Source organism: Cygnus olor, chromosome 1 (assembly GCF_009769625.2).
Source record: "Cygnus olor isolate bCygOlo1 chromosome 1, bCygOlo1.pri.v2, whole genome shotgun sequence".
NCBI classification, from domain to species: domain Eukaryota; kingdom Metazoa; phylum Chordata; class Aves; order Anseriformes; family Anatidae; genus Cygnus; species Cygnus olor.
Genome location: NC_049169.1, coordinates 189960346 through 189988193, shown reverse-complemented (window position 1 = coordinate 189988193; position 27848 = coordinate 189960346). Strand labels below are relative to the sequence as shown.

The window sequence follows — 27848 nt, the reverse complement described above, 5'->3', positions numbered from 1 at the left end:
CTGCGCCACTCTGCGTGCTGGATGGAGATCCACAGTCAAGAGCTGCAGCTCAGTGCTGGAGTACAACATTTCACAGGGAGCCCTGCAGAAGCAACACCTGTTTCGAGCCAGCCAAGAAAGGCACAAGCACTTGTATGTTGCTGCTTTGCTTGTGGATCGGCAATAACCCTAAACCAGTGGACATCTGCTGAGCCTCCTGAGAATTCTGGATAATAGATTTGGACGTCAAAAGTTTTATTTTTTAATTTTTTTGTGCCTTTTGCCTTTTTTTCCTTTCCATTTTTTTTTTTTTTTTGGATTTATCTCAGCCAACAACGTGAGATTTCCCCCCTCCCCCTTTGCAGGATTCATGCTGATGTATGCAGTCTGTTATAGAGTAAAAACAGCGCATGCCTTTCTGGAGTCAGAATCCATAAATCCTGACGTAGCCTGTGCATCTTAAAAAAAAAATCCCTATAACGCCTAGGTATTTAAGTTGCTATGGTCATTCTTATCTTAAACCAAATGGAGAAACTACGGATTTTTTTCTTTATTACAGTTGGATGGGCTGAAGACCTTATTGCTTGCTAAGAGCTGGGGATATATGCATTTATATAGATATACACATCTATATGTTTATAAATATGTCAGTGTGTGAGTATAAAGTGGTGGTTTCTTAGACTAACTGGTTTGACCTTGAACCTGTACCAGTCAAAACAGAATATTACTTTTATTTATGCATTTAATGGATTGAAGAAAGAACATTTTCTCTGTAACTGCGCTAGGGAGGGGAGAGGAGTGGAATATACCTAATCTTATATCTCCTGGGTTTGGCACCATCATTATTGTTTATTCTTATTCTCTAAAAGCAGAATCTTCTGATGGCTCCCTTAGGTGAAGTTGGGAACTATTTCGGTGTGCAGGATGCAGTACCCTTTGGGAATGTGCCCGTTTTGCCGGTGGATAGTCCGGTTTTGTTAAGTGACCACCTGGGTCAGTCTGAGGCAGGTGGGCTACCCAGGGGGCCTGCGGTCACGGACTTGGACCATTTAAAGGGGATCCTCAGGCGGAGGCAGCTATACTGCAGGACTGGATTTCATTTAGAAATCTTCCCCAATGGTACTATCCAGGGAACCAGGCAAGACCACAGCAGATTTGGTAGGTATTATCCTTAACCCTTTAGGGGTCATGTGATGAAATAATGTGCTCCAACTCCGGGCGGGGGGACGGCGGGGGGGGGAAGGGGGTGTCAAGCGGGAGGAGAGGGGGTTTGCGACGGGGTCTGAGCAGCCGAGGGGAAAAAATGGATGGGGCCGGGGCCGGGGCCGGGGCCGTAGCCAGGCGGCACCGCCGCAGCGGAGCAGGAGCCCTCGCCAAAGTCGCCGGGTGCTCGGTAGCGGTGGTCGGGGGGCTCCGGGGTCCCCTTCGGGGCCGGGAGGGGGGTGGTGGCTGTGGCGGTGCCGGCGGTGGTGGTGTGTGGGGGATTTTTTTTTTTTTTTTTTTTTTTTTTTTGCTTAGGAGCCAGCAGAAATTTTCTACGGAACGCTTGGATTTGGCGAGTTTAAAGGGGTTTTTAATCATTAACCACGACGATTTCAAACGCCCCGAGTTTCCTGAAGGGAGTGGCTGTCGCCCTGTACGCAAATGAACGAGGGCTTTCCTTTCGGTTTCTCTCCCCATCACCACCTGCCCCGGTGGCAGATCCGGCCCCCGCCGGGCTCCCTGAGAGCAGCCCCCGGCGGCGGGCAGCCCCCGGCCGGCCTCGGGGCTCGCAGCCCCACCGCAAAACGCTCCCTGCCCGCTGCGAGCCGCCGGGGACCGGGCAGGATGGCTTTTCTATTTGTGACTCAGCAGCCGGGGCTGGAGGGCTCACGGCTCCGTGCCATTTCGTTCCCGCAGCCTGGGTGCTTGGGACCACACGGGCACGCACCCGCGGCCACGCACACGCGAGTCCGGGGGGACTCCCCCAGCCCCGGCAGCTTGCAAGTTACCTAAAGCAGCCCGGAGGAGCCGATTCTTTTGGGGTTTAAAGGAGGGGTGAGGCGACTGCACCAGGTTAGCTAAGCCGCGCTCCCAGCTGTTGGAAGGAGTTAACTTGGGAGCGAAGCAACCTGACAGCGCTTACACTCGGTCGTAAAAACAAAGTCCCGTGGTGCTTTTTATTTTTATTTTCATTTTTTTTTTCCCCTTCGCGTTTTAATGCCAGATGTTGAACCATATCTAAACCGTATTTTATTGCACGGTGAAGCTGTTTAGATAATGCCGGTGTTGCAGGGGATGATCGCGAAAGGGCGCAGAAGGGAAGTGGCGGGGGGGGGGGGGGGGGGGGAAGGGAAAGGCAGGGAAGGGGAGAGGAGAGGAGAGGAGAGGAGAGGAGAGGAGAGGAGAGGAGAGGAGAGGAGAGGAGAGGAGAGGAGAGGAGAGGAGAGGAGAGGAGAGGAGAGGAGAGGAGAGGAGAGGAGAGGGCTGGGGCTCGCATGGTGGCAGGTTCGTCCTCCATCCCCATCTCCCTGCCACCCTCAGGCCGGCTCCAGGCTCTGCCTCCCTCTCCCGGGCGTGCTGGGGGGATCGGAGGGCACAGAAAGTGCGGAAAGTGCCGGGCGGAAGGGAAAGGCGGAGGCGTAGCGCGGGGACCGGAGCAATTCGGCATCAAGGCTTTATGATTTGATTTATTTTATTATTATTTTTTTAATTTATTTTTTGAGACGCTGCGAATAGCCGCAGACACAGGTTTCCCCCTGCTCGCTGCGGGCGCGGAGCAGGCTCGGGGAGGGGGGCTCCGGGGGCTGCTGCGGGGGGGTCCGGGGGTGTGGGGGGGCTGTCGGCAGCAGGTGTAGGGCGGCGAGCACCGGCAGCGGGGGCTGCTTGGGGCCGGCACCCCCGGGGCCCCGCCGCCGTCCCCTGTCCCCCCCGCCCTCGGGAGGAGGCCGCCAGCTGCTGCCCCCCTCCGCGGTGACCGCGTTATTCGAGGCGTCCGTGGTTAAAAATGGTTCGCCAGCCGCAGTTGTAGGGAGCTGAGGATGCCGAGGGGCAGCTCCCCCGGCCCTGCAGCGCTTGGGCTTTAAATAGATTTTTTTTGCCCCAATCCCTTTGCCCCCCCCCCCCCCCCCCCAAGGGAGCACCCCGGCGCTAACTCCTCGCCCAGGGGGATGCTCGCCAAAGCCGTGGGATGCGACTGGGATCCGGGGCTTCTTCGGGATCGGGGAGGGCTTTTTGTAGCGTTGTGTTTGTCGGGAGGTCACCGGCTAGCAGCTGCTATTTGGGATTCGGTGATGGCAAAGCCTTGCGATTCCCCTGGGAAGCTCCTGCATCCCAACGCGGGAGCTGCCCGGGGGAGAGGGAGCCAGCTTGGTCGCCTCCGAGCTTGCGAGGGGAAACCTGCGGAGGGGGGGGGGGAACAAGGCAGAGGGAAGTTTTCCTCCGGGAAAATAAGGAGGACAAAGAGAAGCCCGGGGGGGGCTGCAAGGAAACTCTGCTCGGGGCTCTGCCCGGTGGGAATCCCCCTCCCCGCACACACACACGCACACACCTCTGGAGAGACATCAGATAAGAGTAATTCTTTTGTGATGCTATGTTGGATGCGTGCCGATTGCATACAATAAACCGAGCCATATTGTGTGTCTATACTCGCCCGGCTCTGGGAGCCCTGGCATTTCGCAATTCCTGCAGCAGCAGCAAGATGTCCATCTCGGAGGGAAAAGCTCCCCGGGGGAGCACAGCTCGGTGTCACCCCGCCGGGAACGCGGTCGTAGGTGATCAAAGCCTTATCTCTGCTAGGTGACAAAAGACGTTTCTATTTATTTATTTATTTATTTTGATGCAGTCTCCTTTCGTCTAGGGCATTTGCCACACAGTGGAGTCATTGTAAATTCAGGAACTCTGTAACAGCGGAGAGGCGTGCCTCTGTGCGTCAGCACAAGTACTGCATGCACAGCATTAAAAAAAAAATAGGAGCATGCAGGGAAAAAAAAAAAAAGAGCTCGTCAGCAGGTGACCTCCGCTCCCCGGGACCTGCTGCTGTAAGGACCCGCTGCGTTCATCAGCTGCAGGAGCTGAGCAGCCGCCTGCCCTCCTGCTTACCCCATTGCCCTGCATGGCTCTGGGGGGGGCTTCAGTACTCTTCAGTTGACCCCCAGTCCACTGCTGGATGCGGGAGGACAGGCTGCTTCTGCCCCCCAAACCCCTACAAAGCTCTTGGGCCCTTGGGAGAAATGGGGGGCAGGTTGTAGGGGGGCAGTTTTTTTTGGGGTGGGGGAGAAGCACCCCTCACCCAGTCTCTGGCCTAGTCCCAGTGGAGGGGGTGTGGTGGCAGCAGTAAGGAGAGGCTGTGGTGCCCCCTAAAAGGGGGTGCACTGGGGTTGGGGGCTCCCTGTGACAGCCTAAACGTGAAGCAGGGCCCTGCTGCCCCTGGGGAACAGTGTCCGTCTATGGCCCGGCCTCCCCATGGGCATCCTGTGTGGCACTGGTGACAGCTGTGACAGGGGGAAGCATCGCAGCTGGGGGGCTCTGCTCCAGATGAGCACCCAAATTAGGGTCTGGGGGAGGGGCAGGGAAGACCCCACTCCGCTCCCAGCTCCTCTCGGTATCACCCTGGCCCCATTTGCACTTCACTGAACAGAGGGCAGCGTGGCCTTGCCTCTGCGGCCTCCCTTCCCCGCACTGGGCACCTCGCTGCTGCCTCTGGGAACCCTGCAGAGGCTGGCAGAGGTCCTTGCTTGCCATACTCCTTGTCGTAGATGGGGCTTGGGATGCTAAGTGGAAGCTACGCCACTTCAATCCGGCAGCACAAAAAGGGCCTATATATAGCAAGAGACAAAAATGTGCAAAGGGCGGAACAAACCACAAAGGTCCATTGTTGGGAAGATGCTCATTGCTTAGAGCCCAGGCAAATGCATCCTATAGCTCTGTGCGACGCCAGAGCTCAACGGGACAAAAGTGACAATTTCATGTGTTGTAAGTGACCCGTGGCAGGACCGGCCCTACACGGTCAGAGGGTGGTGTCCCGCTGGTGTCCATCCGGGTCCTGAGTTGGGACATGCAGCAGAAGAGGCTGATGGGGATATGCAAGGATTAATTTTCCCCCAAACTTTCTTCCTAACCTCTTTGTGGAGGAGCGAGTCTTTGCCTTGAAGTGGTTTCATTAAAGAAAATGTCCAGTGCCTGACAAGACAATACTCAGGATCCATGTACAGAGATGTATTTCCTCTCTCTTTCTCTTCTCTCCCACATTTTTAGCTATAAATAGGGACCTAGCTTTTAAAGGTTGGGTCTGTCCTGATTTTCATTTGGTCCAGCCTCATTTTGAAAGGAATATCTATTTTAATATCTGGTTCAGATCCTATGGACTGTTGGTGCATTACAGAAACAATAAAGCGAAAAGATTCACAGGAGTGTTGGGCCAAATCATGCAATCCTTAAACTGTCAAAACTTTTGTATGACTGCATGGTTGTCCCCAGATATTCTCTTGAAGACTTAACAGCATGGCATGTAAAACTTGCTGTGAATAGGCTGCTGAATATTTTAAATGAACAAGTCCCTATTCTGATCTCGAATGTGTGGATGCTTTTTGCCAAGGACCTTAAATTTGTCTTGTGCACTTACAATGGGATGTGACAGTGCTTTTTTTGTTCTTTTGACAGCATGCACACGAATATTTGAAACAAGGACAGCAATTAAAGTCTACATTGATATTGATGTGAAAGATGCCAGACTCACTGACTTAGCTGCAGTGTGGTATAATACACACTTCACATAAGACTTAACTTCAGTTAAAATTGCTTGGTAATATGTATCAAGTAATACGATAGTTTGGTAAAAGCTTTACAGAAAAAGCCTTAGTAAGAAATCTGGATGTATTGCATGTCCGCATATAATGGGAATGATTAAATTGTTTCAATGGATCGATTGTATCTGAGATACTACACATACCAGATAAACAGCACACTGCCACTTTTTATTACTTCAAAAAAATCCATAATTACTAGATATTTCCTCCCCGTATTTTAGGATTAGTGCATATGTAGAGAATAATTTAAGATGCCCAGGCCTTAAAACAGGGTTATCAAAACAATAAGACTATGGTGTTTGTAGTACTGAATAATATATAAGGTAATGATCAATAGTCCCTTACAGGGAATACATTTCATCTTTACATTAGCTTGGCTATAAATTTTCCCTATTGGCTTCAACTTGTGCTTTGTTAGATTTATGTGATCCAAGCCTGTTATTGATTAGTGCCCAACTATTTTGTGGGAGATGCCAAATTAATTGTTCAAAAAATCCATGAAAGTGCTTTTTTATTGGCCACATGAGACTCAACACGTACTATACTGTTATTTTATTGTTTCATGCAAATACAATTCCCAATAAGCTTTTAAAATAGTTACGTGGTGTGGTTAGACATGAAAATTCACAAAATATATGGAAAGTGCTACTTTGTGCCTTTTTTTGTGGCTCAGAAAGTAGCATTGTGCAGCAGTGTGCTTCTGAACATTGCTGGATAACTCCTGCGAGATCTCTACATGAAAACTCCAGAATTGGAAGCAATTTCCACGTGTTCCACAAGAAATCTAGCTTTTTGTGAGGTTTGGCTGGTAGCATCCTCACCGAGGAGGCAAGCAGCTTTCAGGGAAGGCTGCCAACAAAACCCCAGACCTCAGAAGCAGAGGAGCTGGTGTTTGAGTTGGTGCTCACTCCACTGTGCACAGGGATGCTGAACCTGGGAGCTTTGCAGGAGTGCTTCTCTGCAAAATATTCCAATCTGTGGCAAGCTTGCTATTGTGTGTACAGGAAGATGTAATCAATTATATGCTGTCACTTAGCTCTAGAATATTTTAATTTTCAATTTTGAGATAAGTAAAAAAATACCATAGTGGATGCTTAATATCTAGACAAATCAGTGTGAGCCTCTGAACTGTATTTCAGATTTCCATTTCTCAAGCCTCTGGAAGATGACAATGTGAGTAAATCTTTTCCCGTATTCTTGATTCGTTGATGCCTGGAAGTAGATATTTTGGTGCCATGTGTAACTTTATTTTCATCTCACAATACTGGTTCAAGTGTTTTTTTTTTTTTTTTTTTTATTTTACTTTGCAAGACAGATTTCATAGGTTCTTTAATAATGGTAATTTTGACTATCTGAAAACTTGACTTTTTTTTTTCTCTTTGAATGCATGAGTGTTGTGCAAATTGGAAGACTGACAAGTGCAATATGGCTGAGCTTCAGGTTTGTTTAGAAACGGTGAGAAAGATTGAGAATAATCTTTAATTTGATACCTTAATGCTATCTGCAGTGCATCACTCTAGCAGAGACTTAAAGAACTTAACCATTCAAGGATCGTATTTTAAGGTGTGTTCATTTGTTCCTCATCTTCCTCCAAACAACTCTGAAAATGGAAAGCACACCTCTGACACCAGCAGCTTGCCACTCAGGGATCAGTCACATCTGGGAAAGATCTTCCAGTGCAAACAACATCTACACCGTTTGCTTTTTCCTGTATTTTCTAGGTATACTGGAGTTTATCAGTATAGCAGTGGGCTTGGTCAGCATTCGAGGAGTAGACAGTGGACTCTACCTTGGAATGAATGAGAAAGGGGAACTCTACGGCTCGGTAAGTCCTCGGTTATGCTGGGCAGTTTAAATCCTTATGTTTTGTGGTAAAAATACTTGGTCGCTCCTGCAAGGCTCTGTAGTGTACAAGCACAGCTTCTGCTTGAGATATCTTGCAGTCTAATGAGAAACCGGACTCTGCAGGTGGTGTGCAAGTAAGGGAGAGGAAAAGGTGACAAAATCTGGAAGGCGTGATAATGTGGGCTGATGACAATGTAGGTATGAACAGTGGAGACTGCTGGCCACTGCAGACTGAAGGATGTACTGTAGAATTTGCAAAACTGTTGTTTCAGTCGAGCCTTAAACGAGACAAAGTGGTTGCTTTTTGTGTGTAGGCAGAGATCATGCTAGGAATTGACAAAAACAAGTCGAGGGGCAGGCAAAGGGTGGCATGTGTGGATGAGAAAATGAGAAATAAGAGTGGGTAAAAGTTATAAAGAGTAAAGGAATGAAGGAAGAGGCTTGGTGGTCTTGTCCTGAAAGGTCAGCTGGTGCTCCCTGCAGGGTGGCAGCAGGAATGAGTAACTGGCTTGGGAAGGAGTACAACTTCTTTTTTCTTGGAGTTAGAATGGCCACTCAGCCTACCTGGAGCTAATGGGTGATCGTCCTTGGCAGCATGGGCTGTTTTGCTGCAGAGGAGTTTGTGTGTGCACACATGTGCGTATGTGTGAAATGTCTGTTCCTTGGAGCAATTCGGATGTCTGGTGTACACAGGGGCTCACATGTGGGGTAGATCACAGGCAGGAGGCAACTGAAGTTGAGTATGTAACTCCTCAAAGAGTGGAAGGCAACCATTCTAGCAGTCAAGCATCAACCTCCACAACTGACAAGGAGCAGAGGAGCAGTCATATCAGGGGAAGAGGGTGGTAGGTCTGGAGGGAAGGCAAATGTGTGAAATGCAAGGAGGCTGTGTATGCACAGGGGTTCTTCAGAGGCATCAAGGAGAGGATGGTCAAACGGCCATTGGGCAGGGCCTGATAGCATAAACATTGCACGGAGAGACACTCAGAAAGGAGTTGAACTAATTGTGTGGCCTTGGGTGTAGCTGAAGACCCCTTTTGCACAGGGGAGTAATGGTAACTGGGAAAAGGAGGAACTGATTGGGACAATGGTGAGAGCAGGAGGAACATGAGGTGAGCAGATGGTGATGGGCAGATGGATGGAAACAGGAGTGAGAGTCCAGCTTCTCGATGTACAATGCGTAGAGGAGTGTGAGGAAGACCAGGAAGGTCCAGCAGAAGTGTTTTCACAAAAGTATCCAGGTTGACTGATCCCTTTCTGGTAAAACCTTGTGTGAGAGATGGAAGGTGACTATCTTCTGAGCAAAGAGTAAGTTAGAGGGGGAAGCCAGTCCATATCATGAAAGTGTATGTGGGAGGCAGAAGAAGAGGTGGTAGAATGAAGGGGTAGGCTGGGATGGAGAACGTGTGGATGAGGAGGGAAAGGGGAGATGCAGGCATGGTGGGAACCAGTGCGTGGAAAAAGTGAAAGGAAAAGGATTTGGAATAAATGACAATATGGGAGAGGAAAAGGTTGCAAGCGTGGAGGGAAAGAAAGAAAAGGAATGGATGCAAAGGCAGATGTAAACAAATTGCTTGGGAAGAGTGGATAAGTTGGCATAAATCATGGGTCCTGTGCAGCTTATCGATGGCATAAAGAGGTAGCCACGTCATGAGTACTTGCATGGTTCAGGCAGGCAGCAAAAAGGCAAAAGAGCAAGAGTAGTAGGAACCAGTAATGTTGAAAATCACCAATAAGAGTAATTATTTAAACAGATAAACTTAGTCAGTGAATCAGTTAAGTTACTCTACACTTCAGATGTCCAGAAAAAGAAGGAAATTTGGAAATGACTCAGGTTATTGATAGGGTTTAAATGCATAGACTTTGGAAAGCAAACATTACATTGCTTTTCAGTGTAATTTATATATCGTGTTTGCAGTATGTTTGACTGCTGGAGTGAATTACTCAAAACTTTTTTTTTTTTTTTTTCCCCTTAAGGAACATGCACAAGAAATTCTTTGTAAATTACTAAGCTTGTTGTGTTAATGAAATAGTTGTTCCATGAACAGCAGTGTTTGTGGAGCCTGCTTTCCAAAGTGTTTGTGTCTCACAGTCCCAAACATGAGTCTCCCTTATCTTTTCTCCCTGCAGTAACACAAATTCTCAAGCCTTTTGTGTGTCTTGCACTTAGAAAGAGATGGTGTCAGCTGTCCATGACCACTGGATGGTTGGTTTGAACAGATTGCATAGCTCACCACTCCCAGGTGGGACGTGCAAATGATTTCTCTTCTTTACCCGATCCTTGATTAGTTGCAAAACTGATAGGGACTTAATTTTCTTGAAGATCTTTGCCTCTTAATTGAAACTGGTTGAAAAGCTGAGGAAGGACTGACAGGCAGGCAGACGGATGGACAGTGTAATTGGATAACCTCTTTTCCCTAATAAATGAGGCTAAAAATATGAAGCCATTTATAAAGGAGAACTGGCAATCTATAGGGCCAGAATGCAAAGTTCAGGTTAAAATCTGATGGATGATATGGCTCATTGTCAGCCTCCAGAGATGGCACATGCTGAAGAGTGATGGTAATTGAATTACATTACTTCCAATGAAATATAACCTCTAATGGCTACTCAGTGTGATGATGCTTTAAAGCCTTGTCAACACTAGCAATCCTAGTGCCTATATTTCAGCAACTGTCAGCTCTGGTAGAAACACTGAGATAAGCAGGCCTCTGAGCAGTTTTTCGTGTAGAAATGGCTGGGCATTTTTAAGTGACAGCATTTTGCTTTTGGTTTTGGTGAAAAAAAAAGGGCAATTAACTGAAAATGAAGTTCTCTGGTGGGAATAAATGCTACAGTTTGAGCCAGAAGAAAGTAACATCCAAGACAGGACTTGCTTTCCAGTGGTAGAGATCAGTTCTGCTGAAATGAGCATCTGATATGTGACAGACTGAGGTTCAAAGTTTTCACCCGAATTACAGAGGGGGGTCACCCAAGTTGGACTGCTCTCTAGCACCAGCAAGTTCCCCATGCACTGCCTGTGCTGGGCGGTGGGTGCCTTTCTCTTGGTATCTTCACAAAAGGGCACAAATAGCATCAGCTTTGCCATGGAGCAAGTACAGTTGTGAGGCTGTGAATGTGTTCTGTAAAGTGGGAAAACTGTTTCACTCTCACATCTGAATAGCAACGTAAGAAATTCCTGGTCCTGCTCTACTTCAGCATTGTGGATCTACACAGGTGTGTTTCTGCAGGCATTCAGCACCACAGCACTTGGCAGTGCTGGAATAGGTGCCTGGTGTCTGTGACGGTATCAAATTTATATTCAGATTTCTTTTTAAAAAAAGAAATATATATATATCAGGTGCGAATCAAATTAGTTCCCTGAAAGACATGTCCTTCTATATATGTATTTGAAACATTTGGCACAAGAGGATTTTTCCCAGCATATTTGTGGTGCCGCTGGAGATGGGACATATGGTGAAGCAGAGCAGCCAGGATGGGTGATTGCTGCCAATTTTCATGAAAGGCAACAGTAAAGGCAGCTTCAGCATATCTTGATCCAGACATGATGCTCTTGTCTTTCTGAAAATGCTGCTTTCCCCGTAAATCTGAATTAGCTACCTAACAAATGCTCTTCCCAACTTGCCACCTTTACAGGGGGCAGTTCTCTTGCATCTTCTGTTTCAAAAAGTTCATCGACTGTTGTGCTGCTCTCAGGACCATGCACATGGGGTGCCTGTTCCCAAGGTCCTCCCTACCCCATGGACTGAGTTAGGCAAAGCTGAAGGTACTTGTGTGTGGTACGAGGAAGCCGGTGGTGGCTAGGTAGTGGTGACTTGGAACTGATTAGTGACTGCAGCTTTCCCTTCTCTGTCTAGCTCTTTTCCTGCTCTCCATTTACCTTGCCTTCCCCTTGCAGCCTGCAGCCATGACTCATCATGTTTCACAACGGCTTCCATGTTCCTCATTGGAGAGGAGGAAAAATCCAAACTCCAGATAGGATCCGAAGTGTGTTAACACAAGACATGAAGACCTTTTTCCTTCCCAAGTGCCAAACGGGTCTAGCCAACACCTCTGGCAAGAGTGTCAACAAATGTGTGGTAGCTGTGCTCCTTGGTGCCCTGTGGGGAAGATTTTTCTGCTCAGACCCATGATGTTCATGTCTTCATTGGCTGTCCCCAAGCTCACGCTGCCCCATACCTCTGCCCTTGGGAGTTGGTGCCCCCATGGCAGGCAGTGATGAGCACCCATGGCATGGGGTGCCCATCATTCTCACCCCACACTGTCCTCGCATGGCAGGAGCATGGGACGCCCTCAACCCAGATACCCCAGATACCCTAGGAGAGAGATCTCCTGGGGTCTCCTGCAGTGGAGAACTGTGCTGCATCTCACTGCTGGCATCCCTGCTCCACCAGTTCCCCATGGTCACAGAGCTGCCCCTCTCCTCTTCTCCACAAATACTGGTGTCTCCATTGCTCCTTGTGTCCTTGGAACGTGACAAGAGGCAGCACAGGCTGGATGGTCCAGAGGAAAAGTGGGAATGGGAAGATCTGGAGCACCTACAAGTAGGGCAGCTGCACAGTGGGGAGGAGGAAGAATGGAAGAAGGAGGTGAGGTTGTTGAAGACGGCTGGGAGTACTTGGAAGGAGAGGGGAGGGTAGAGAGAGACTTCAACTGCCCATGGAGCAACTGGGAGAGAGCTGAGGAGCCCACATTTGGGGCTGGGGAGCAAGGCTCCTCACCTCTGAGATTCAGACTTAGAGGGTGCATGTGGTACAGTGAGACTTAGGGTTGCTTATATCAGGGTAACACATTGCTGTCCTTCAGAACTGAAATCTTGTTTGTCCTGATGTTTTCAGGACACTGAACCTGCCTTTTGCTCCTAAAACTATTAGGCAGAAGGTGGAGGAGGGGAGAGAGAGCGCTGCCCTTGAAGAAACATGTTTTCCTAGTAAGTGTGCAGAGAGGTGACGATACGCCTCTTTATTGTCCCAGCAGCTGCACCTGCAGGGCTTCGTGCCCTTGTTTGGGTCCCTACAGAGCTGGAAGGACTCTGCAGCTACAGAGACGGGTGAGCAGAAGCTTTTGAGGAAAAAGGGACACATTTTTGTAGTTTACTGAAAATGACTTTGTGTAGGTGTTGCTGCACTCTAAAAATACCTTTTATGTTCCCATGCAAACAAGGGAAGGGAATTGTTCAGCCCTTCAAATGACAGGGCAAGGTGCACGGAAACAACACAAAGAAGTAAACAGGTTGCAGGTGCATGTTGGGAGCAGCCATACATGGTCAGTGCAGGTATCTAAGAATAAGATAGATAATAAAATTACTTTGCAGAGTCATTCACACTTTCCTGTTAATGTTAAACACCTCTCATCTAAAGGGATTCCATAGGCTTCCGATTTATTTATTTATTCTTTTTATAACCTGGATTATCTGCCCTTCAGTGTGCATGCAGGCACCTGGGCCTGAAGTGAGCCTGGGAGGGAGAATGAAATGTAGGTTCCCCGAGTGAAGGTGCAGACTTCCAGGTTAAGAGTAGACAAAGCCCAGCAGGGATAATTGCTCCAATAGTCTCTTAAACACCCTTCTGCTTGTGTGTAAAATAAAGTGCCTTCTGCTGCATGATGCGGATGTCGGAGGCAGAGGGCAGCTTCTGGGACAGCCGAACTGTGGGGAGAGCTTTGGCTTTTGGCATGAGCAGAACTGCTCAGAAAGACGTAGCAGCCCGTGATGAGATAGCTGGTGGTGTTGGTTACCAGCAACAGTGACTTGTGTTTAAGCAGGAGAGTTGTAAGAAGCAGGTCTATACGTGATCTGAGGGAGCAGACTTTGAGATTTGAAGAGGATGGGTTCATAAAGGTGCTTATGGGCCTGGATGGGAAGGAAACTCAAAACTTGTCAGAAGTTCTGCAGAGCCATTCTTATGGCCATAAGACCTTGTACAAAGGTGGGAGCAAAGCTGACCAGGGGAGGGTTGCTTATTTCAGGGGCAATGCAGGTGTCTACCAGCCTTGAGTGTATGTGAACCTCTGGCTGCCTGGTTTGTGTTTGGCTGGGGCAGGACCTAGGAAGCTGCAGGGCTCTCAGTTTGGCCTAGGTTTTGCCCAGGGCACGGGAGGACACAACTGAATGAAAGAAGAGAGGAGGGCCTGTGAGATGGGTCTACTGAAGTTGGATAAATAGTTTCAGGCAAGTTACCTTATTTTTATTTTTATTTTTATTTTTATTTTTATTTTTATTTTTATTTTTATTTTTATTTTTATTTTTATTTTTATTTTTATTTTTTTTCCATTGGAATTTCTTCTTCTATAAGTAGGAAATATGGTTGCTCTAATCTGCAGGGCTGTGTTAAGTTATGACCCAGCAGAAGAGAGTATTTGCTACAGTGGGTTAAATGGGTGTTAGTGGTAGACTTGTGTGACAGATGACGAAAGAACTGAAGAGAAGACAGCAGTGGGGAGTGTTGAAAGGTATTAGGCTGGAGTGAAGCTATTACTGGAGTTTTTATGGGTTGGTCCTTGGGCTGGTTTTATGCCCTGTTTTTATTAGGGACATTAAACATCTTGTCATAAAAAAGTAGTTGTATGTTATTGAAATTTGCAGATGTTGCAAAGTCGGGCTGTATTTTCAGCCCAGAAATCTGCCTCATGGAAGGGACTCTGTGACCTGAAGTGCACAAAACGTGATCTCGCACACTTGGGGCTCAGGGAGAGCTGTCAGTGCTTCTGGTAACAACTGGTCTAAATGCAAAGAGGGCTTTTGGTCACTTGTGTTAAAGAAGATGAATTGAAATTGGAACAGGTGCAAAAGGGGGTGATAAGGGGGATGAAAATGCTATTAAGTGGTAGAGTCTAAAGATCTTGGCTTATTTAGCCTGCAGAATGAAAACTGAGAGGATACACTCTTGGTCTCTGTAAATAAGTTGAGGTTTCATGCCAAAGAGAGAAAAAAGTCCTTGAAATAAAGGACAAGGATGAATTGGTTTGAATGGGTCATAAGAAAAGCCTAGGCTGGATAATGAGGGAGTTTCAGGTCAGGAGGAAGTGAGACTTTGAGCTAGCAAAGAACGTTTGCTGGGAGGTGGGAGGGGAAGCCTCAGCTGCTTTCTCCATACACTGTACAGTAGGAAACAGGCTTGTTTCTGTGGATGCTTTCTTCATTGGTGTTGTAGGTCTGAGGAAAGCCCTGAAACTTGAATTACGTACGAAAATTTGTCTACAACCTCCTCTCCTTCACCTTTACAGATAGCATCCCTGAATTTGGATGGGCAGGCTTGCCAAATGCTGGGTACTGTTAAATGGTGACCCTCAGAGGTACCAGCATTAGGGATGAAAGCAGAAACTGCAACCCAGCCAGTAAAATGATAGCAAGGTGTGAAGGACCCCATGGGAAGAGAGGTCTTTTGAAATGTGAGTACTGGTGTAGGAAAAAAACGATAGGTGAATCTGTACACTTAGCACAGGGAATCTGGGAAAGCTGTGTGTGAAACTGCAGCTACTGTGGTTTTATTAGAGTAAGAATGGAGTCTGTTTTTTAAATCAGACTTTTACAGATTCTAACACCTGTCACCAGAGAGGGACACCTTCTAATAGTGCCCTGTGGGATAGGTGTTACACTTTTCCTCTGGTCTTTGATTTTCCTCAGACGACTTCATAGCAGGTGCTTGCCAGGTCTGAGGTTAGTTTTGTGAGAGAGAAAACCTTCAGTGATCTCCTTACCTTGGTCTCCGTAGTTCCATGCTGGACTTGGATTATCACTACATGCCTGGGGCAGGAGAGTGTTAGAATATCTCTGGCATATTTATATATAAATAAATAGAATTTGTTGGACACTATTTATATGTATAGCTAAGCTTTGATAAAGAAAGATCTTGAACCTCAATTTAATGATCTTACTTGAACCTTACTTTAATGATTTGCTTTCCCCTAATTAAAGATGTATAGAATTTTGTATTCTTAAGAAATGGGAGATTAGAGGTGCTGCTTGAGGAGACAACCAAGGTGATCCACCACCAGGCTGCAGAAAGCCACTTCCAGGAAGGGCAGCCCTGGTTCCCTGCCTCCCCTAAACAGTTCTGCGTCCCTCCTTGCTCAATATCAGCGCTAGCCAGACTTGTCAGGAGAATAATTCAGGGACCTACAGCCACAGAGGAAGGCTTGCCTTTTTTGCAGGGTTGCTTCTCTGCTGTTTTAGCTCCCTGAACTGGCTTGTTGCCTGTTTGGGCAGGTTGCTGGGGGGGAATTGGCTGCAGTGCTGGGTTGAAGAGGGTTTGGGTGCCATGCTGTCAACACTGGACAGTCTTAGAGTGGAAGAACAACACCATAAACCTGAATCCTACCCAGCCAGCAAGCACTGGGCTTGTTCAGCTTGAATTTCTTCAGATTTGCTTCTCTGCAGTTGTATAGCTCCACAGTTACTGTCGCCCTGAACATTTTTGGAGCCAGCCTTGTTAGCGATACGGGAGTGTGAAAAGGTTCTGTGCATTGAGGTGATCTGAGAATAGCATGTTGAAGTGACACACTAAAAGAGCATCATCAGCAGTGACATGCTGAGATGTGCTTGGGGATTATTCGCTGCATCAGATAAAGATCTGATGTGCTCTGTTTCTGACTCAGGAGCCAGTGGGATGTGAACGTGGCACTCTTTTCCACTTCACCATTCATCATTTTCAAAGGCAGAGTAGAAAATGTTTGCCCTGCAGGGACTTCATTAGGGATTTTGTCTAGGTTGGGATTGGCTTTGCAGTTTGAATGTGCTTGGGCTGATCTGGCGATGTGCAGCAATGAAGTTCATTTGTGTCGCATTCAGAAAGGCTAAGAAATAAAGCTTGTTACAGTGTAAATCCTTTTTTTTTTTTTTTTTTTTTTTTTTTTTCATTTTATAAAGCCCTTCGGCTTCTTTTTCATTCCTTTTGTAATGGCAGACTTCTGCTGTTACTTTTGATCGAAAAATGAGATTTTAAATCCATGCTCCATGACCGCTGCCGAGGAAAAAACTTGGCTTCTGTTGTGGATGCCACATGCTTCTGAGGTCTGGCCCAGGCTGGGCATCTTTCATCTGCTCAACTTTACACTTCAACACAATTATGAAGGCACTGTAATTGTGACTCAGGAGAAATTTTGACTTGATTCTATTACGGTTGAAATGACACTGACTTTAATGGAAGCAGGATTGGACTGGTTCCTGTAAAACCACCTATTAATTTTATGGTTATGTCAGTAGACCCCAATCAAGATAAGAGCCCTACTGTATTCATCATTTTAAAAACCTAGATCTAGACAGGGTTCCTACCAGTAACTCTGCAATCTAAAGATAGTCTTTTAACATATAAACATTTATAGCCCTTGAATACCTAGGCAGATTTCTGGCCTGCTGATGCCTTCATTAGGACAGCGTCTAGTGTATAATCTGGATTCAGAACAGGGAGCTTAGTTGGGGAGATTTGAGGAAAATCCTTTGGGTCGGTTTAGAATATACAGATATGGGAAAACAATATTGTGAGCTTTAAACAAAATCATGAGTTTTTTTTTTCTTTTTTCCATCACACTTTAAAAACTGAATTCTTTGGAAGGTCCATGTGCTGGTACCCTGTAGACCAACTGTGTGGTCTTTGACCTCTTTATTCACCAATTCTCTTGAAGTTGGTACTATATATCTATTTTGTTTTCAGGCATATTGACAACTTCTTTCATCAAAGCTGAAATTAACTGCATGGCTTAAGGCTGACCTATTAAAAGACAGGTTTCACTGATGTGTGTGTGTGTGTGGGGGAGCAGGGCAGGTGGCCGAAGAGCCACTTGACTTGCCTAAGCGTTTGCTGAAGGCCAGGTCAGCTGTGTCACTGGCAACCTAAATCAGGCCATAACAGCACCAAAGATATGTGGAAATCTCTGGGAAATTTTTTTTTTTTTTTCCCTACTCAGAAAGTGAAATACTAAAAATTGTGTATCTGGACCCTTGACTTTATGGTGGGATTGCCTCTGGGAAAGGGAATGGGAGAAGCATCCAAAGAGGCATCTTTGGAGAGAAAGCTTATGAGAACTGCTGTGTAAAAGGGCAAATATGACATGCTTTCTTCAGCAGCTGCTCTTTGAAAGGCTGGCCTTCCCTTGTGTCCAGAAAAGGCGGGATATTAAAAGGCCTCATTTTAAAACAACTTCAACTGAATATGCAATTAAATCCACTGGGTGAAGTCTCAGAGTAGCAGCCCTCTGCAGTGCCGCACACCAAAGCACTGCAGCTTTTAAAGCCTCGTTGGCAAATTTATTGTTTTCCAAGACCCCAGTGATGCATGGCACTTCAGAGAGGAGGACAGGATCTTTCCAAAATGCAATAGCCTGGGATGCTTTGTTGGTTTGATGACATTTAAAGTGCATCCAGATCAACCCCCCTTCCAGAATGACACTGTGGTCAGTGAATGTCTCTGTCCTCCGAACTATCCCCTAGCTGATAGCTTTATATAAAAACAATAACAAAATCTGGGGACAGGCTTTTGTTCATCAGTCCTTCACCAAATTGTCTTGCTGAAAGAATAAAACATGAGGTACTTTAATGGGATGAATTTTTATCACGGCCTATGCATTAAAATTATTTGGTCCCCCAGGCAAAGTTTTTCTTGAAGGGCCTTGAGTGTTCTGCTTTTATGATGACACCTTGGAGCTGAGAGATCAGGTGCTTCTCTAATGATGGGTAAATCAGGTTTTGGGGGGTTCTTGCTGAGTGTAAAGGCTCAGGCAGATCAAGTACTTCTATCACCCATGCTGTAATGTCTTTCAGGGTGTGAGTTCAGCTGCTCCTACAGAAGTCATGCACTTTCTGCTCAAGGAGGGCTCTCTCTCCTTAACCGGGTGTTCTGTGCTTCCAGAACTGCAAAGGAAAAAAAATATACTGATGATGCCCTTTGATGTTGTGCTTCATCTTAGTTCTACAAAGCATGATTTATTTAAAATCTCTACTCAGTGAAAAGCTTGACTAGTATTTCAGTTGCACAGGCTAAAGGGTGTGCGTCTAGCTGCAGGAGAGCAGATCTGGGCTGACATACATGTTGTCTTATGATAGAAGAGAATTTGTGGAGTGGGGAGCTGGGCTGGGTCAGGTTACAGCTTTCAGTAAATCTGAACGTGCCTGAAATGGCTCTTTTAGTGTCTTAACATATTTGCTGTCTTTTTATCATTGTAAGCCTGATCCAAGTTCCATTTAAGCTGATGGGAACTTTTCTGCTGTCGTCTTTAAAAATTGGCTCAGGCCCTGTATCAGATTGCATACCACCTTGCTTTCTGATTCTTGGAAGGGTTCAGCCAAGCGTGATGAATTAGATGCTTAGATAACATTGATGACTGCAGTTCTTGATTGTGCCAGGGGAACCAAAAATAAAATAGAGGTCAGAAGTGTGAATAGTAAATGGCACGGTATGGGTCCAGTCCTGCTGGCGGGGAGGGAGGGGAACACACCTGCTTGTTTGCTGGGTTGTGAGAAGTTGACTTCTTCCTGAGGTTGTGCTGTTTCAGTGTGGAGAGGGAAGCTCTCCTGCTCTCGGAGGAGAGGTGCTGTGACAGCGAGTGGGGCCTCAGGCCTTTCCCTGACATTTTGTCCTGACCTCCCGCAGAAGGGGTAGCAGACCCCAGGTGTTGAGGTGGCAACAAGGCTTCCTCCAGTTCGCTTGGCTGGGCAGATTTAAAGCAAATCTTTGCAGACAGGAGTGTGGCTGCTGGTAGGCAGCCTGTGCAGGCAGATGCGAGCTCTGGCACTGCGGGGCTGCTCTTCCTCTAATGGCTCCGTGTCCGGGGAGGGCATGCGTGAAGCCTGACAGCTGCTGCAAACGTAAAACCTCCAAGGAGCAGCTATCCCTAGAACCAAGAGCTGCGGATTTGGCAGTGGTGAAAATGGACGGGGGCCTAATTGGCATCTCTGGCTCTTGCAGCTCATGGCAAAAGGGCTCCCTGGCGTGCTGGGATAACGTAGTGCTGGATCCCTGTCTGCTCCGTCCAGGGGAGGTCTGTGATGGTGCGGAAGACATGGGAGTGGGAGAAGGGGAAAAAGGGAAAAAGGGAGAAGTGATGAAGTCCCTGCTGCACTGACATCTCCTGAGATTTCATTATTGATGCTGAAGCCTGCCTGCTTTGTTCAGGAAGCTCTGCTTTTCTGTTGCCTCCATCAGGATATGAAAGCACCACGGTTTCTGTGTCTGTGTTGCTGCTTTTTATAATACGACTTCGAAGGGGACCAGGTTCTGCCAGGTCTTACAAACTTTCTGTATGAAAGATATTGCTCTTTAAGCACTCTCACAACTGCTTCATGGTAGCAGTATTCAAGTTTTTTTTTTTTTTTTTTAAGTGGGGTTGTATGTATAATAAAAACCTTATACGAATGAATTAAAAATTTGGGAGGAGAAGCTGAGGAACACTCCATCTATGCCAAAGTACAAGGTGACCTCAGGAAGGGAAAATGCAATTGCCCAACTGTGGTTTTGCCATGACCGCCTTGCCTGACTTCTCTTGTCTTGTAAAATTGCTGTGGAATATGAATTGCATGAGAATGGCAGCATGGATGCCTGGCTGTTTGCTAGGTCTCTCTTATGGCCCTACAGGGTTTCCTGCCATCTCTTTAAGGGCTCATGGAGAAGCATTGATGCAAAAGCATAAAAAAGTCAACTAGTCCTTTTTGCAGACATTTTTTTTTTCCATATTCTGTCAAATTATTAAATAAACAGCATTATGAAAAATACTGCTAAAAGAAACCATTCAGAGAAAGCTCTGTGACAGTCTCTAGGTCAGGTGTTCACTATGCAGTGCTTGCCTTGCAGTGCTCTCTGCTAATTTAGGAGGAAAAGCAGCACTGCCTAGACACTGGGATTTGGCTTCTGATTGTGGCGGGAGATTGTCCTTGCAGCCAGAGACTTCTCAGCTTAGCACGGGAGATCAGACAAAGCATTGGCCAAATGCTAAACTGCACCTTTATTTATGACCGCTCTGGATGAGTGTTAATTATTAGCTGAAGATAGCGTGTTCTAGAGGCTGTTTGCATTATGGCGTGGGAAGGGCCAACCATATGTAAAATGCATGTGTTTGTAGGCAGAGGAGCAAAGAAAACCACTTCAGAGGCAACAGGGGATTTTTTTGCTTGCTTCTTCTCACCACATATGCAGTTTTTATTAATGTCATATAGCCATAATAAGGGATTTGCATGAACTTATTTAGGAGACAATATGTTGAAATGTGATTTTATTAAGACAGGGTGGATTAACACAGTGATAATATGCAGTAGATATGTCGGAAGTGCTGACTGCATCAGATACGCTTCTCTTTAATAGTTGTTTGGTATTCTGGACTAGGCATTTTCTTGTGAAGTGTCTATATTGAATCAGTGTAGTTGTTTGCATAAGGTAAAACTATATGTGGCATAGAGTACTTGGCTAAACATGAAACCTCTTTGCTGTGGTAATAGGCATGATGGTCAGGAGAGGTTTCCTTTTGTCAAGTTACAAAATAAATTAGTTTTAGCCCTGCAAGGTTATTTTTTAAAGAAAATAATATTGATGAGTTTAATACGGGACTCTGTTCTGTGCTTTCATTTACGAAGCAGCACTAATGTCTTACCACCCTTTAAAGTAATGAAACCATCCTCTTGGCAGTGTTTTTCCTATTTCCAGTTATTTCCAGTTAGCTGTTTCACAGGGGTATCTATTTTAAATACATTGGCAAAGCCTCCATTGTGGTGGCTGTAACTCTCTACTTTATTAATTTGCTATCTCACTCTTTAAGGGTCTACTTGCAAATAGGATAATATAATTATTTTGCTCCATAGTTAGCTGCTGGAGATTAAAGGAACGGAAAGGGTTTCTGGGCTTACTTGCACTGACCAGATGTTATCAGACTTCTGAATTAAATCCACCTTGGTTTGTTTGTCCTTCTGATTTGTGCATCTGAACAGTTCAATTATTCAAACATTTTGAGTTAAATAAAAGCGTAAAAACACAGGTAGAGTGTGTAAGTGTAGTAAAATGGGGATCGATCACTTTATGGTGGAGTACTCTATAAAGAGTCCTCATTGAAAACATGTGCTATGTGGTGCAACATCTGATTTATATAATTTTGAGGTCACCTCCTTATTTGGTCCCTGGATTGAATGATTTGCTCAGGGCAGGCAGCCTCCCCTTCCACAGGAATGCAGGTTACTTTCCACTACTGTTCCACTTGGGTATGTTTGGTATTTGTGTCAGCCTTCGACAGAAACGTCTGGTGGCATCAAGCGTGGTGCAACGAAATATTGGCACTGGAAAAACGATAGAGAATCAGTTGATTCTAGAAGTATAGAAAACTGCTAAATTCAAGGTGTAAGTCTTACTTTTCGACTGTGTCTGTAGGGACTTTGTAAAAGTCACAGCCAGAAGGGGAAATGCAACCCCTTGCAGTCAGCAAGCACCATCTCCTCCCTGTGCCGGCAGAGGAGGCTTTCAGCAGGTTTCCCATCCTGAGCTGGTGAGGCAAGAAGGTGTGTGTTGGCAGGATGGACAAGCCTCACCCCAATATTATCCTAATTTCTGGCTTGAATAAAATGCACGTGTGTTCAACGCATGAGCGTAAAAGGGTGTTAAGTCATGTTGTGGTAGTACAGGTGAGTGTGCTAGTGCCTTTCAGATGCTGTCTCTTCTTGCTACTAGATAAACCATTATTGTAAGGATCTCCCAGGGTATGGGAATGAAGGATATGCTGGGATTTTATTCCCCAAATTATTTCTGGGGCCTGATCCAAAGCCATTGGCATAGATTTGTTTCAGTGGTCTTTTGCTACAACCAGCATTTCTAGGTGTCCCAAAAGGGAACAGTTTAAAGAATTTCCAATGAAATTATTTCACTTCTTTGAAAGTGTGACTGTTAGTGTACCTACAAATCTGAACCTGCGTCCTGATTGACCTCTGAGGTTCATATCGAGGTATTTCCCTACTGTCTATACCTGAATTTCTTAGGATTTTAATAAAGGCCCAAAGAGATCTAGCTATAAGAGGATGAAAAGTAAAAACAGGATGAACTTGTAAAATAAAGATTTAGCTTGTGAGCTTGAAATCCATTGAACTCAGCCAGCATGCAGTACAGTGCAAGCCCTTATTCAAGGTCTGCCAGCTAGGTGCACCACAGCACTGTCATAATTGATCAAACCTGCCAGATAAAGACAGGCTATTTTAAAATTTCTCCTTTAGGGCACGGGGAAGTACTGTTCGTGCAAAGATAGAAATTTATGATGATGCTAAAAAAAATGCAGATGAAGTGAATAATTAATGAATTCAAGACAGGACTGAAATATCCTCCCAAAATGTTGCTATTTTTAGTAGAGAGCGCTTCTGCAGTGCTTGTCATGTGATCCTATTGCCTTCTGAGAGCAGGAAAACAATTTGAATTAGTTTCTCTTTCCCCGGTGGACCTTTAGACCCAGCATATAACATCTCTTAGCATCTGCTTTTGCATTAAAGCAAACAAAGTGATTTTAAACCTCATGCAAAATAAAATATTAATGAGAGCTGTACTTAAAGATGATCTTTATAGCAGCTGAATATTTTTTTAATACTTTGAGGCTGTGCAAGGGGCTACTGCAATGTGCCTAACTTTCAGCTGCTGCAGATGTCTGCTGGCATGCTTTACTGCTGCTGTTTCTAGCTGTCAAAGCATACAGAGGCAATTATCAATAGCTGATTGCAGGATTTGGCCCACAGATGAGGAATTAATGTAAACAGATATGTTTTTCTTTTCCTTCTATAAACAGCATGGGGTGTTACTGGGTTTGAGCTACTTTGCAGAACCACAGAGGGGTGAGGTTGGAAGGCACCTCTGGAAGCCATCTGGTCCAGCCCCTGCTCAAGCAGGGATGCCTACAGCAGCTTCCCCAGGACCATGGTTGAAAATCTCCAAGGACAGAGACTCCACAACCTCTCTACCTTGCACAGTAAAAGTGTCGTAGTCAGAAAATGACATAAATGATTGTATGCAGCAGCTCTGTGGACCTGCTCACATTTTGGTGCACTCTGCTCAGCTGAGCCTGCAGGGAGGGACATCTGGTGGTGGAACAGGTGGAGATGCTGGGAGGGATGGGGCTGCCATCTTCTCTTCTGCCACAGCCACCTGGATCCACACAGAGCTGCTGCCGTAGTGAATATGCAAGTGTTCAATGTCCCCGCACCCAGCCCTGGAGGCAATGTCTCCTTCCTGAGGGGTGATGAGGTTCCCAACACCCATCAGAGAGAGTCAGGAACTGCTTACTTGCTGCCTTTCTAGCCTATCTGAGTTGTCACAGCTTAAATTCAGAAAAAAACAAAACAAAACAAAACATACCCCAATCCCAAACATTTAGGCATTGAGGAGGACCCTGGCTTTGCAGCCCAGTCCCCAGTTAGTAGGGGGAGCTCTGGCTGTTTGCTCTCCCCATGTGGAACAGTTCCTGGATGAATCCTACGAGGTATGTAGGGGCCCAAGCAGGACCCCAGACCCCAGCCCTGGTGGGGTGCAGACCCCTCCCGGGGAGCATCATGCTTGCCTTGCAGCCAGCAAGGTGGTTTTTCACCCCGAAGACGTGGTGCTTCGGTGCCAGGGGCTCTCACGAATTGGTGGGTGTTCCTCCCACTGGACCCACTCCACACCAGTGGAAAAAAACCACAGGGCATGCAGTGAAAGCCAAGGTGTCTTGGCACCGTCAAGGAGAAAGCATTTCTGAGCAGGTCTTGAAGGAGCAGAAAACCTCTTTGCCAAAGCACGTTGCTTTGGGAAAAGTTTGAGAGCTGTGAGTCCTGAGCTGCAGAGGTGATCCCCAAAATACTTTCAGCTCCAGATTGAGTTGCAAGATTAGGTGATGGTAGGTTTTGTGAAGCTCCTGGATTAAGCCATGGATGGTGGTTTCCTCAGAGGAACTGGAGTTAGAGCTGTGGCTCCTTGGTTGTGCTCAGGTTGTGGGTGTAGCTGCCATAAAAGCTTTGCTGCACCTGGGCCTTGATCTCTGTTTTCCCTTCTTTGTGTATCTACCTAAAAAGACTGTTTTAATTTCTGTAAAAACACATGCAGAGAATTCTGCATGGTGTGGAGTTTTGTATTAATGAGGAGATGATCCTCAACTGGAAGCTGGATTTGGTAGATATGAGTGCTATTTGAGTGACAATGCTAGTTACGTAAAAATATTAAATTATCAGTATATTTTTTGTGCCAGCTGATAAGACTATTCACAGGCTTATTCTTCCCAGCTTTCCATCAGCTTTCCCATGCTAGAGGCTAACACTTTTTTCCCCCAGTCTTCCTGCTCAGTCACTCGTGTGAGCATTGCCCAATTAATTCAAAATGAATCAGGTTATCAGGAGGCTGCTTTTTAAGCCAACCCTGTCCATTTAGACCAAAAAGCTGTATGTGCAGGCTCAGTGAGGGGGTGAACTGGAAGGAACGGGAGTCCATGGCAGGGGAGCTGATGAAATGGTTGATACCTTCAGTGGGTGTCTTCTGTAGGAGAGGACACACACAATGACAACCCTCGTAAAGCCCGGAGGGCTTTTTCTCACCTGACTTGATCATCTCAGCACCTGTTTGAGGCTCTTGTGGGTTGTGGTTCTGCAGTACAAATAATAAACCAAATCATGGGTATTAAAATCTATCATTTGTAATGAATGAGATGCATTAAGTACTCCTTGTAACGAAAGGATATAAAGATTTTAAGACCCTAAATGTTGTTACCGCCCTGCAAAACAGCGACGGTTCCCTTTTGTAATGTCTGTTCAAGTGCTTGCACTCATGATTCAAGCAATTACTTATACAAGTCCAGTAATGTCTTGTGAGTTGCTTGGAAATGATCAGAAATTAAAACACCTGCTTTCATGTTTGTTAGTGCTGTCTTGATTTTGACAACAAAGCTTTTGGAGAATCATTTTTGCTTCATGTACAGTTATTCACCCTTGTGAATGCTTTATGAAATACCCAGGAATATGGCTTTATTTAGTTAAAATTGGGAATATTGCAAGGGTTTGTTCCGTGAAGTGAGCATTGAGGTATTGATTTTCAGCAGTGAAATTAGCAATTCTTTTAAAAATAGATTATTTTTGTGGCTGGCTCCTCACCACTTTTTCTTTTCTTTTCATAGGAAAAATTAACCCAGGAGTGTGTATTCAGAGAGCAGTTTGAAGAAAACTGGTATAACACATATTCATCAAATCTATATAAACATGTGGACACTGGAAGACGATACTACGTTGCGTTAAATAAAGATGGGACTCCAAGAGAAGGGACTAGGACTAAACGGCATCAAAAATTTACACATTTTTTACCTAGACCAGTGGACCCTGAGAAAGTACCTGAACTATATAAGGATATTTTAAGCCAAAGTTGACAAAGACAATTCCTTCACTTGAGCCCTTAAAAAGTAACCACTATAAAGGTTTCATGCGGTGGGTTCTTATTGATTAGCTGTGTCATCACATCAGCTCCACTGTTGCCAAACTTTGTCGCATGCATAATGTATGATGGAGGCTTGGATGGAACATGCTGATTTTGTTCTGCACTTAAAGGTTTGTCCTCCTGGAGGAGAGCCTATGCCCACTCGCTTGATTTAGTACGAGAGGGGGAGCGCGAGAGAGTGAGTGAGAGCGAGCGCGAGAGGACGCGAGAGCGTGAATGGGAGTGAGAGAGAGGGGAGCCGAGGGAGGAGGAGAACGGCCTGATGCATGCTGGGGAATGGACACGCTTTTAAATTTTTGATCAGTTGTACTTCGTCATATATCAGCATAGCTGCCATACTTTGATTCATCGGGATTTTTGGCTGGTGGCCTGCTCAAGTGTACGCTGCATTTACAAAAGGCATGGAGGGTGCAGTCTTACTTAGACAAGAGACTTTTCAGTTAATCGCTCGCTGGGTCTCACCCCGCTGAGTTTAAAGCAAAGACCTCTTAGTAAAAAAAAAAATAAAAAATAAAAAGTTAAATTTATTTATAGAAATTCCAAAGGCAACATTTTATTTATTTTATATATTTATTTATTATATAGAGTTTATTTTTAATGAAATATGTACAGGCCAGATAGGCATTTTGGAAGCTTTAGGCTCTGTAAGCATTAAAACGGCAAAGGCCACTATGAACCTGTGGTAAATTCATGCAAGTAAATATAAAGGTGCATGGATAAAAAGAAAAAAAAAAACAATAAAAAGGTAATAATAATAAATTCTAGTGACCCTCATGTACTAAAGGCGACAATCTCTTTTGTGCCTGTATTATTGTAAAAGTATGCACACCACTCATGACACTGAGTATTCACTCTTCTGACTGCTTGTTTCATAGCTTACCCCCAGAGGATTAAAAAGAAAACTGGGTCTTCAACTTTTTTTCTGTGTCTGTAATATTTCCTCTCTGATAAAGTGACTTATTACATCATTGTAAACTTCACGGCTGTGGAAAATATAGGGGTTGGAATATATTCTACTTGTTAAAACCTATTGCAGATTATACCAAAGCTAAATGATAAATATGCTTTTTTTTTTTTTTTTCCTTCCTAAAGCAGAATGCCAGAAACAACATAAGTAATATCAACAATTGTACTAATTTTAAGATTCCACAAATAGCACATAAAGGTTTCAGAGAGCAAGAACCAGGCTAACAGGATCACTCTTGTAAACATGTTTATTTGTGCACTTGACTATCTACTATGAAATTATACAAGTTCCATAGGGGTCATTGTAACATCTTTTATGGAAAATTGCTTTCAGTGTGACTGTCATAATACATGATATTAGCACCCTTCCTGAAGTAAAACTTGCAAAATGAAACTAATAAATCTCTATCAATAACGACAATGGGGGGAAAGTATTAGACTTGTTTTTTTTTTTTTTTTTTTCCTTCTTCCTGAAGTATGTTCAAATATTCATGAACTGTAAGTGAGATGACAGTATGTAATATTGAAGGAACTGTAGCATTTTATGTTAAGCACACAAAAAAGTCGATGAGCAATTACTATTTGGGAATTAACACATAGAAAGTCATTTTTCCCCCAGTATCCTGAAGGAGAAAAAAAAAAGAGAGAAAAATCATGTAATACCCATATGATAAAAACATTTTGTAGCTGTTGCATCCCTTAGGGTTTGAACTTGGTGCCATTAAAATGAGCATAGCTTTTGCCATGGGGCCTGCAGGGCTTGTGATGGTGCCCTCAGAGGCATCAAGGCTGGGTGGAAATGTACTTTGGCATAGCCGGAATTGTAGCCTATTCGTAATTATATAATCCTGATTTGTTTTTGCTCTAATGCACA

General features: G+C 45.3%; 1 protein-coding gene across 2 annotated transcripts; it reads left to right on the top strand.

Moving 5' to 3' along the window:
• On the top strand, positions 1–27395 carry FGF9 (fibroblast growth factor 9). 2 transcript variants are annotated; one of them, XM_040544001.1, is made up of 4 exons: positions 1–316; positions 852–1137; positions 7487–7590; positions 25695–27395. In XM_040544001.1, the coding sequence occupies exons 2-4, from the start codon at positions 861–863 to the stop codon at positions 25938–25940; spliced, it is 627 nt and encodes a 208-aa protein (XP_040399935.1). In that variant the 5' UTR covers positions 1–316; positions 852–860; the 3' UTR covers positions 25941–27395. The 2 variants fall into 2 exon arrangements, with proteins under 2 accessions (XP_040399935.1, XP_040399934.1); XM_040544000.1 differs by having other exon boundaries at positions 1–466.
• The last annotated feature ends 453 nt before the right edge of the window (positions 27396–27848 follow it).

What these genes read in the sequence shown, in the direction of transcription:
- FGF9 (XM_040544001.1), top strand. Translation starts at nt 861, where the DNA reads ATGGCTCCCTTAGGTGAAGTTGGGAACTATTTCGGTGTGCAGGATGCA. An exon ending in GCAAGACCACAGCAGATTTG is followed by an intron (nt 1,138 to 7,486) that starts GTAGGTATTATC and finishes TGTATTTTCTAG; the next exon opens with GTATACTGGAGTTTATCAGT. An exon ending in AAGGGGAACTCTACGGCTCG is followed by an intron (nt 7,591 to 25,694) that starts GTAAGTCCTCGG and finishes TTCTTTTCATAG; the next exon opens with GAAAAATTAACCCAGGAGTG.